Raw genomic sequence first — 11,295 nt, 5'->3', positions numbered from 1 at the left:
TTTTATAGGCTCGATAATAACCACAAGAAAATCATTATAAAACTTAAATCAATATTAATATATATAAAAGTGACAAAGATTATGAGTATTTTTTTGGACTTAAACATTTCTTAAACCTTATTTATGTCTTTATGTCTTGCAATAATATTGAATTTTATGTTATTTTTAATATAAAGTCTATAGAAATGAGCTTTGCCTTTCAGTCCCATTTTTTTAACCTTTTTTAGAGTTTTGTTTATATAAATTTTATTAAAATAAATATTTAAGTTTTGCCTTATAATGTCATTCTTTTTACGCTCTTAGAGTTTTATTTATATAAACTTTATTAAAATAAATATCTTAAAAAATATTTAAAATATTTAATATAAATATCTTATAAATATCTAATCTACATATTTATGAAATATTTATGAAGAAGTGTTTATTATATAATATGACATCATGCAGAGCCAATTGGATTCAATCCAAGAATTAATATTATTATGTAATTTTATCATGTATTATTAATATATTATCTTAAAAAATTATAATTTGCTTTGGGTATCATAAAAAAATACCATGTAATTATCAACTCTCATTTCTCATTTAATTCCTTTGATTTAATACCATACGTATTTCCCAAGAAGAAGAAGAAGAAGAAGAAGAAATGACAGCCAAAACAATCACCAAGCCAAGCCAATTCCAAATTAATAGCCAAACCCCCAATTTAGAAGTTCCCAACGGCTCAGCATTCTCTCAAAAAGCCAATAAGAGAAAAAGAAATAAAATAGAAAATAGAAAATAGAATGCACTCTTTCTTCTAGAAGAGCTTTATTATATTAATAATAAAATAAATAAATATTAAATTCTACGTCAGTGCCCTTAAAAATCTCCTGCAAAACAGACATATGTCCCCACACTCGCACTGTTTTCTTTTCTTCCTATAATTAATTAATAATTTTTTTATTATTATCCTTGACTTTTCTCTCCTTGTATATATAAAACAGTCTTTCTCCTCTCCATCTATCTTGCTCACCATTTCGCTTCCAAATCATCTTCTCTTATTCCCATTTTGCCCTTAAAACCTTCTCTTCCAATGTACACTGCGTTCGCTCCCTCCCCTCTAACCGCCGCGACCTCCGTAATCACCGCCGCGGCAACCTCCAACACAGTTCAGAAGCCTATCCTTTTATCACCGGTTAAAACAACCGCCGATCGTTCTTGTCGGAGGTTTCAAATCAAAGCCTCGGTGTCAACGTTTCCTGACTCGACCCGAGTCGACTCAAGGTATTCAACGCTGAGTCTGTACGATATACTCCGGGTGAATCCAGCTGCGTCGCAAGTGGAGATCAAGTCAGCGTACAGGAGTCTTGCGAAGATTTACCATCCTGATGTCTTTTTGAGTCATGATCGTGATCATGATGACGAGCAATCGGACGGTGGAGATTTTATCGAGATTCATAGTGCTTATGAGACGTTATCCGATCCGGCTGCTAGAGCGGTTTATGACCTGTCTTTATCGGCAGCGGCGAGGTGTTTTTACAGGAGAGCGGCCGTGTATTCGGGCGGGGATTATACGACCCGAAGATGGGAAACAGATCAGTGCTGGTAAAGAGAATGGAAAACTGACCAGGCTCATGGAATCTTATAGTTTAGGATTGTTCCTCTGTTTTTTTTAACATACAGTTGAAACATGTCACTGTCGTGGCAATGTGTAAGGCGGTAGATTTCGGTTTTTTTTCTTTTAACGAAATGACAAAAAGGAGGAGTGAATATAATATTTTCCAGTATTTAAATGTTTGCTAATCTTATCAAATGTTTTATGGGATCATAAAATTAAAATGGAATCTCCATGGATCATGGATACCAGTTAAATCTTGATCCATTAGAACGGTAGCTACACAGCAGGAGCTTGTTTTTATCACTCCATCGGTGGGTCAATCCACCAAACTCTTTTTCACTAGATAAGTGGATCAATCTAACAAACCTTCTACTATTCAAAGATTGGATTAATGTCCAAGAAGGTGAGAGCTTGACGAGTCAATCTAATCTACCTGGGTTGAGTTTCATGTTAAACACCAAGTGAAAGATAACTTGATCATTGATCCAAAACTTGATTTGCATCGAAGTTAGGGTCATGTCATGACTACCGAGGTTGATTTGGTGAATAGGGAAGAATCTTTAAGCATTCACAGACAAATTGTACAAATTGGGAGGAGAAAATCTAAGGCACTATATGTATTTGAACCACCAAACATTTGTACATAGTTTCTCCTACTTCAGAACTCTGCCTTGCATTCTGCACGGTGGTTGACAATGGGATCATCGTTTACAGGTCACCAGCAAGTAATTAAGGACATGCATGAGAACGCGGATGTTTGCAAGCTCGGCACCAGTGACGGCAGGTGAGGTCCTTGCACGGTTCACAATCTCAACGACTTGCTCAACAATTGGCCGTGCGTATAATACAATCATTTGGTCAGTTGGCAGTATTGCAGCTGCCACCGCCGTCATCCACTCAAGCTTTCGGGGAGTATCATTGTTTATATCACAGGCCAGCTGCTGCAGCAGAGAGAGTAATACTCCCTGGCTTAGAGGGAAGGGAGACAGAGACATGATACCCTGCAATCCAACCTGGCAAAAATAACACGATCTACTCTTCTCAGGTCCATTTCAAAGTTGAGATGAAAGCCACAACAAGCCCAGCAGATTAGCAAGGGAAACGAGAGCAAGAAAATCACACATCTTCCATTACCACCTAGTACCAACACTAGATAGAATGAGAATTACCTCACTGCACAGCCAGGATACAACAGCCACGTCACTTCTTTGGAGCGCAATAGTGAAAGTCTCATCGTATTTGCATTCAGATATTAATCTTTTTAGCTCTTTCGTTGGATCCAGCTGTGTTTCAACCTGAGTCATCAAAGGGGGAATGCTTAGAATTACCTCCATGATAACAAATTGTTTTTGACAGTCATGAGCAGCTGAAATTGTTAAGATCAAGAAACACAACAGACCTTCTCGTAGAAGCTAGCCAAGGGCCCGTCGCTAGGTTGCATGGCCAATGGATTTGTTGCACCTGAGTTTGCGGCAATAGCTGACAGCTGTCTTCGACTATCAGCCAGCTCCATGCTCAAGGTTTTTGTCATTGACGATGCTGTGTTGATTGAATCCTGCATTTAACACAGAATAAATAAATGATGCAGGGGAAATATGGGGAAAACAGACAGCATGGAACTAAATGTAAACAATCTGGCAAGTTGCTTAAAAAATTTGGATGTTGTTAAGGCGAAAATATAATTATTTAGTGCATAAAAATCCAAATGGACAACCCTCGTCCAGCATCCATACAGCAAAACCCCGACATTTTAGTTTTAAATAAATTAATGAAGAGGGCTGTGTTGTAATGGATTTCATAATGTAGCACAAGAATACACACCCTTAAAGTGAGTGCCAAAGAAGAATGGGCAACTTCAAAATGCTGCTGTGCTGCAGCTGTATGCTCGACCATCCCTCTCTGAAAGGCAGCATCTACTTGTTCAAACTTGGCTTTGCATGACATCTCAAAGGCAGGAATTACTGAGGCTTCCAGACCAGCCTTCAAAGAATCCTGCATGAGAAGATTTATTTATTATCAACAATGCCTGACACACTCCCTAGATAAGTTATATGACCTTACACTCTCTAGAAAGATAAAGTTGAGAAATCTCATTCAATAGAAAACCATTAACTTGGACCCACCAAACCAGTTCCTCGTAGTATTTTGCGAAAAAGATGGCCCTAGCCTTCAGCTATTGTGTGTGTAGTGGCTGCACTTGCAGCTTGAACCTGCTACATCGTGACTGCAAGCCCAGGACTTTTACCATTGATTAATGGACGGACATATGCTCAAGCATTCTAAAAAATTATGATGACTTCTGCATACCTGGAGAGCTTGCTTGCCAGAAGTTTGAAACTGTGCTTGAATTTGCCTAGCAACGGTAGCCTCAAGTTTCGAATTAACTGATTTTTCCAGTTGATTCACAGCCTTAACACCAACTCCTCTCTGGAGAGAGAGAGAGAGAGAGAGAGAGAGAGAGGCAAAGAGCATCAGCTAACAGTCAATTTCTGAAAAAAGGCATCCGATTATCAGATCTCTTACCTGGAAAGACTCAAATATAACTGAAGATACTGTTTTATCAATGACCGGAGATATTGTGCGAACTGCAACCTGTACAACTGAAGCCAATTCTTTCTTCGGTGCTTTCTCTAATATGGCTGGCAAGTCCTTACTGATAAAATTCAAGACCAGACTTGTTATCTGCTGCATGTGATCTTGCAATAACCTCTCATTCTTTGCATTCTCTTCTTGAAATTGAGCACACGGAGCATCAGTATTCGCTTTGATGGCTTTCTCAATGCTCCGTCCCAAAGCCGTCTCCAGTCTTCTACATTCTTTAGAAACGGGGACTTCAATCATATTTGACATCTGCTTATGCATTTCCTTTTGTGTGATCACTAGCTGGAAAATGGAAGGAAAGAAAGAAAGAAAGAACACCAATGTCAAAACTGGATGACTGGATAATACAAGGATTAAAGCACAATAAGGTTCTGTACATTATTCTTTTAAGATGCAACCCTAGAAACTAGAAAACCATAATTTTTTTCACAAAATCTATTTACCTCTATTAGCGAAGATTGTGCTATATAGCATAGAGAATTATGCATGGTGAGTGCACAGAAAAATCCCACCATTCATTGGCAAGACCCACATGTATGACCCTCAAAGTCAATGGAACATGCCGTAAGAATTTATTCATTGGCAAAAACAAAAACAATAAGGAAAATGAAAATCTTCATTAATTCCCAACCCAGTCATGCACAAGGACTAACAAAGAGATTGCAGCCAGATACAGTAGCACAAGGTTGTTGCTTGTGATCACTTATGTTCCTTGTCAAATCTTTTAAGTTCAAGACAACATCTAGCAAGAAAATAACACATGATGCATAAGGTAGGGTATTTTCCAGGGGCGAAGTCTAAGGAATCACCTGATTAATCGATTGCTGCATAGCCAAAATTTGAGAAAAACCCCCATCCGTAGCAAGGAGATTTGAAGCCCTGACAGGTTCATTCAAAGAATTTTCTGAATTAAAAGTGCCTGGAGGTTGAGAAGATGAACCCGATGCTTGAGAATTTCTCCCCTTCTGCTTCCTCCCTTTTGTACTTGGAGTAGTTGACAGTGGACCAACTGCTGACACAGAAGACTCAGAAACTTTTCCAGATACATTTTTTTTTGAGTCATGGACTTCATCTTTGCCAGCATTAGAAGGTGGGGAAAGAGACTCACTAACAACAACACCATCAACTTGTCCTTGTTCCTCCACAATATTTGATTCTGGTGGCAATGCACAGCACTCTCTTGTCATCTCAATATCAAGATCTGAAGCCCGGGAGCAAAGGAGATTTTCCTTGTTTTCAAAAACAGGCCTTTTGGATTCTCCTCGAATACTAAATTCACCATCATGAGTGGATCTTGTTTCACCCACTATTTTAACTTCCACCTCAGCATTGGAAACATCATTATTGACAACCACATCCAGAAAATTTGAGTCAACCTCACTTTTTCCCTCATTAACTTTGGTAATTTCAGAGGATGAAGCACCCATTAAAATCTCAGAAGGGGTTATTAGATGAGGTGGATGTTTAAATGTAACAGGAAGATTAAGAGTGGTAGAATTATTTTGTACAATTTTCCTCTCATCATTCCTCGAGTCACTATCCAAGGAAGGCACATTGGATGAATTTGAACAAATAGGGTCCATTTGCTGGTCATCTGAATGATCGATAGCTGGTTGGTTGCTGGATGCAGGACCTGGCTCAAATCTTCCCCCAACTGCAAACTCAGTAAGATCTCTAGTTAAGCGAGGATGAGGAGGCGAAGGAGCACAAACAATATCAGCATCACTAGTTGATGAGGCTAAAGCAATAGTTCTGGATTCCATATTTGAAGTGGGAGCATCTTGTTGCATAGTGGCCACATCAACTGATGCGGAGCTCAGAAGAACATCAGAATATTTACTTCCACGTGACTCCAAGGCAGCATATCCATCAGCATTAGGTACATCATGCATTACACTGGAATCTGACCTCTCTGAACCCACATTCTCCATCAATGGTGGCAGGCACTGGCATAATTCCAAAGTATACTGTTGAATTGCCTTTGTCTGTACGCAATAAACTTGAGCGACAGATTGGCCATGCAGGACATCACTCATCCCGGTTAAACACAAGATAGGCATAGTGACAGTAAACTCTGATATGCAATCCATACGAGCTGATGCTGGATTAGGACCATAATCTAAGTGCACGGCATAAATAGCATTCCTCTTTGCGTTTGCAAGTAAAATAAGGCCCATCTGAGACAATGCTACTACTTGATTGAAGAATGCCTCCTCAACTCGAGGTTCAGCTGAACTCTTCAGCTCTAATGTCTGGGTGCAATTCAACAAATCAGAATCATTAGGCAGGAGCCAACCTTCTTCACTGGCTGAGACCCAAATCTTCAATTCCCTAATCTGAGGCCCCTGTAAAAAATTTTGGGAGATGAATTAACAATAGGTGTAAACAATGGCTTTGGAAAATAAAAAATTAAAACCGGACTCTACAGTGACTTGGGATCAAAATTAAATTTCTGAAGACTCCAAACAAACAAATAAATGCGAACTTGCTTGGCAATCTAACTGAACAAAAGCTCAGGTTCTCATCACCTGGCTACCAAAGTGCAATTGCAAGACTATGAAAAATGAAAATAAAGATCTTAGTATGTACTGCTGTGACAAGAATGATGTGATCTGGCTGGTCAGTAGCAATCAAGAACATGGCTGAATAAACAGGTTGGCCATCATGTGGTCTCAAAACCACAAGTGGTGATGCCTTGAGATCGTCCCAAATCTTTATCTGTCACATAAAATGAAGTTCATTAGAAACTTCTTTTAATTTCTGAGAACAGTGAAGAATCATTAGAAATATGCATAAGGCACACCCAAATGGGGTTGCATTTGGGATGTGCAAACGCAACATGCAAGGAAAATGTCTCTTGAATTGCTATCAGTTCAAACTGAAATAAAAGCTCCATGACCAATAAATCCAATAACACTAAGCAATATAATAGAGAAAAAACTCAAAGCTGTATTTTCTTTATTAAACTGCAGTTTGAGCTATGCAGAATTTACTTCTTTTGACTATTGTAAGAGCTGGGTTTTCTGTAGGATTACCAGCAATTTTATTTCTCCAATTCAAATGATCGATTAAAGAGGCCCACTCCTTGGCCTTTCTATTCATAACTCCACCAAGGACATCCATGAGTTTGCTTCTCAAAAGCTGTCTCCGCTTTCCTTTAACCAAATTTCTTTTATGTATTGGAGTGATTGCATAGAGAAATTAGACATGTAACTACAGGAAAGCACAACTTCAAAATTCCTATTACAGAAGGATACAAAAGAACTCGTGTGCTTTTTAAATAAATAGTTTGACAAAAGAAATTAAAAATGATAGCTGCACATAGAACTATAAGTATTGAGTGCATCCAAAGATAAGGAGAAATGCAAACCGTGCCATCCATAGAAGAAGAAACCAAACGGGTGGTCATCCATTGGCACATTGACAAAGCAGTGACTTCTCCATCATGTTTACCAATGAATTGGACCCCATCAATCAGCTTGTCAACAGGACACTGAAGAGGTGCCTCAGAGGAATAGACCTCACCCTTTCCAACTTTGTTAGTATCAATTCTCAGAACTTGTTTACCAATTCCGACCACCAAAATTTCCTGACAAGAAAAGGAAAGCAAGATGGCGTATGCAATACGACAAAGCAAACTTCATGAACAAGAGAAACAGTAAAAACACCACCTACAATTGATGATATTATAAAAATTCTAACATTTATGATAAGCAGTCAGAATGTCATACCTGTTTATAACAATGCCAACAGACTTTTGGGTGCTTTATTTCCCCCTCACCAACTACTTGGATAGCAATAATAGTCTTTCCTGTAATCTGTGGCTTATCTTCCTCATCTGGACCTTCAGAGATCTTCCAGACATTAATCCGTCCATCTATTCCAGCACTGCACAAAAGCATGTCAAGTAAGCCAGCGACAAGAAAGAAGAGGAAATGATGCTATACAAACAGAAAGCTACCTAGCCAAAAGATGAACATCCTCGGCAAAAAAAGCCATGCAAGTGACCCTCTGAAAGAACAAAACACAGACTTAGACAGTAATAATAATCAGAGAAAATCAATAAGCAACCTTAACAAATCTTCATCCCCACTTCAAAAACAGTCCATTCAGCAAAAATAAAAACATAAACATCAATTCTTGTCACACATTAATTAAAACCCCCAAAATCAACTTTGCTTTCAAACATTGATCATATCACATCATGCTAATGCACAACTGTGGCAACACCACCACTTAAGGTAATGAAGTCTTACAACAACAGCAACTACAACACTAATGACTGCCAACAACACACACAAAAATTCAATGAACAGGAACCAACAGCATCCACGTTGCATTCCAATCTCGCAAAAGCCATAACTTAATCATTTCCACAACAAAACAGAAAAAACCCACAATCATTGCATCACCAAAACACATAAAAACAAATTAAAGGGACACAAGAATTAAGGAAAACTAACCTGAGACTGAGTCCGAAACAAAGACCTCAATGCGGTATTGATATTAAGAATCCGAATAGTCCCTTGCTTCAACCCATAACAAATATAACTCTTATTAACAGCAATTTGCCTTCCTAAACACAGCTGAGGATCCGAAATGTACTTGGTTATCGGCGTAACTTCAAGCCGCGGCTGTGCCTCCCCTGGCAACCTAACATCCACATCATACACTACATCTTCACCAACCACCCTCCTCCCCTTAGGCATCTTACTGCTAGTACAGCTAGGCGTCCGAACAGGACCCATAAAATTATTGCTAAGAGCCCCGGATAAGTCTTGGGCTGGCGGAGGGAGTGGTGGTGGTTCTTGATTTTGAGGGGGGCGGAGGAGGGCCATGATTTCGGCACCAGAACGGTCTTGGGGTTGTTGGTTCGGGGTGAGAGAGGGTGTAGGATAGGAGAGGGAACGTTGGGGGTGCATGTTAGCAAGAGGTGGTGGGTTGTTTGGGTTAGGGTTTTGTTGGGGAGGGTAAGAGGGTGGGAAGGGGAAGGGGAAGTGGTGGGTCCTATTGGGGGGAGGATAAGAAGAGGAAGGGATTTGTTGGGGTGGAAGAACCACGAGGTTGGGAGGAAGAGGGGGTGAAGGGTTTTGGGGTGGTGGTGGTGGTGAAGTGGGTGTGGGCATGAAGAATGTGTTCATGTCAAGAGGAGGAGAATGTGATTGTGATGGCGACGGTGATGGCTGCTGTTGGTGATGATTTCGGGATGCCATGATGAGAGGGAAATGAAGGAAGCGAAGAGGCGGGGACGAGGGAAGATGAAGGGGGAGGGGGAGGGGCGTTTTGGGTATGACAAAGTTATTTAAACCCGTGTTAAATAAATGTTATAATTAAATTAGTGGGTCATTAGTTGAACTAATGGACGATTGATCTGATTTAAGATTAGTATAAATATAGTTTACGAACATTAATGATAAATGATGAGGGCATTATTTCAGAACCTCAAAATACTTGACCCATCATTAGAGAGAGAGAGAGCGCGCGCTCGCTTATGATATGATTATTTGTTATCCCCACTATTAAAGGACACTTGTTAAGATACGTAGAGCATAGTACAAAACAAAATCTAAATTATTTTTAAAAAAAAAATGCAATGGATTTTTAAGTGCCATTGCCTATTAAAAACATGATTTACAAAATTATTTTTATTATTTTATTAAAATATAATAATTTAATATTTCAATGCATTTCATATTAAAATATTTTTCTTTTTCAAGACCTGTAGTTATAGAAACTTGATGAAAGAATAATTAATATAGTCACTGTATGAGAATGCCATGTAAATTATTATTTTTTTTAAAATTTAATTTTTTTTGTTAAAATTTAATATATTTTAAATTGTTTTGATGTCTTGATATCAAAAATAATTTTTTAAAAATAAAAAAATTATTAACATGTATTTCAGTACAAAAAATTATTTAAAAAGTAACCACAACCATATTGCTAAACAAGTTTATAAAAGCTTGATATAGAGCGAAAACATATAAAAAGAGAGTTTGAAATCAATTTTCTCAAGTTTCACTCCATTTTAAATCCAAACATTTTGAATTCAAACATCCAAGATGGAAATCTAGAATTATATATTTTTTTATATTCTAGCCATACAAAACAAATCTTCTAAAAGCATTTTATACATTAATTAATATTAATTTTAATTATAAAAATTAATCTTACTAACATTAATATCATGTGAGAATGATATAGAGTTGTCTTCTAAACACATAATACTCTCATCAACATTATTAATGTAATGTAAGGAGAAAAAAAATACTCACGACTTCTTGAATAAAAAGAAAAAAATTAAAGGTTATAAATATTTTTTGAACAATCTATATAAAATGTTTATAATCTTCATTTTTTTATAACATATTTTTAACATTTATTATACATAAATTAAGAATAAATATTTTTATTTTCAAAATTTAATATTAATTTACTATAATTTCTCATTAAAAAATCACTAACTTAATTACTGGAATGTCTTTAAATCCCATAAAAAAAACTATTTTTCAAGAATCTCTTCTGCACTCTCAGTTATAAGAATAAAAGATTAACATGAAAGTATAATTATCTATTATCTAAACATTTAGAAACTTAAATTTGTTGATATATTAGATTATAGAATATCATCAATATTTATATTTTATTGATACCAATATCCTAAACTCAATTGTTAAAAATAAAAAGTATAAACCATGGTAATATGATAATTCTTAATCTTCTCATTTTCATTAATAATTTTTTATGAGTGTTTCATGAGATGAGTACTTAAATATTATTTGTTTATGTGATTTAACCTGAATTTAAAATTATTTTTTAAATTGTTTTTTGTTTAAAAAGATATTAAATTGATTTTTTTTTGTTTTTTGATAATTTTAATGTCTTAATATTAAAAATTAATAAAATTAAAAATTTATTTTAATACATTTTTAATTAAAAAACAATTACAAAAACATCACGCATGGGATTACCAAACAAACACTTAATCACCTTCAAACCGCTGAGCATTAAGGTGTGAGTTTGTGATGTGTAGTTAACATGAACAATGAAGTAAATATGCTCCAAGGCTTTATTCCATCTTTCAAGGCTATCTG

At 36.7% G+C, this 11,295-nt stretch overlaps 2 protein-coding genes across 4 annotated transcripts; one reads left to right on the top strand and one right to left on the bottom strand.

Annotated features, from left to right (window-relative positions):
• The first annotated feature begins 899 nt into the window (after positions 1 to 899).
• Positions 900 to 1,815, top strand: LOC105107937 (chaperone protein dnaJ 11, chloroplastic-like). Its single transcript, XM_011002037.1, has one exon. The coding sequence runs from the start codon at positions 1,076 to 1,078 to the stop codon at positions 1,589 to 1,591; it is 516 nt and encodes a 171-aa protein (XP_011000339.1). The 5' UTR covers positions 900 to 1,075; the 3' UTR covers positions 1,592 to 1,815.
• Positions 1,816 to 1,951: 136 nt separating this feature from the next.
• Positions 1,952 to 9,469, bottom strand: LOC105107938 (enhancer of mRNA-decapping protein 4-like). 3 transcript variants are annotated; one of them, XM_011002038.1, is made up of 12 exons: positions 8,665 to 9,469; positions 8,163 to 8,212; positions 7,933 to 8,089; positions 7,572 to 7,790; positions 6,791 to 6,919; positions 5,011 to 6,546; positions 4,124 to 4,483; positions 3,908 to 4,027; positions 3,422 to 3,592; positions 3,000 to 3,155; positions 2,770 to 2,895; positions 1,952 to 2,613 (listed from the first exon to the last, which is right to left on the bottom strand). In XM_011002038.1, exons 1-12 carry the CDS (start codon positions 9,412 to 9,414, stop codon positions 2,302 to 2,304), a joined length of 4,086 nt encoding a protein of 1,361 aa, XP_011000340.1. In that variant the 5' UTR covers positions 9,415 to 9,469; the 3' UTR covers positions 1,952 to 2,301. The 3 variants fall into 3 exon arrangements, 2 of the variants coding, with proteins under 2 accessions (XP_011000340.1, XP_011000341.1); XR_838956.1 differs by lacking the exons at positions 1,952 to 2,613; positions 2,770 to 2,895; positions 3,000 to 3,155 and adding an exon at positions 3,724 to 3,824 and having other exon boundaries at positions 3,502 to 3,592; XM_011002039.1 differs by lacking the exons at positions 1,952 to 2,613; positions 2,770 to 2,895; positions 3,000 to 3,155; positions 3,422 to 3,592 and adding an exon at positions 3,605 to 3,824.
• Between the last annotated feature and the right edge of the window lie 1,826 nt (positions 9,470 to 11,295).

Source organism: Populus euphratica, unplaced genomic scaffold, assembly GCF_000495115.2.
Source record: "Populus euphratica unplaced genomic scaffold, PopEup_1.0 scaffold176.1, whole genome shotgun sequence".
Taxonomy (NCBI): Eukaryota; Viridiplantae; Streptophyta; class Magnoliopsida; order Malpighiales; family Salicaceae; genus Populus; species Populus euphratica.
This window is presented reverse-complemented; position numbering and strand designations above follow the sequence as displayed.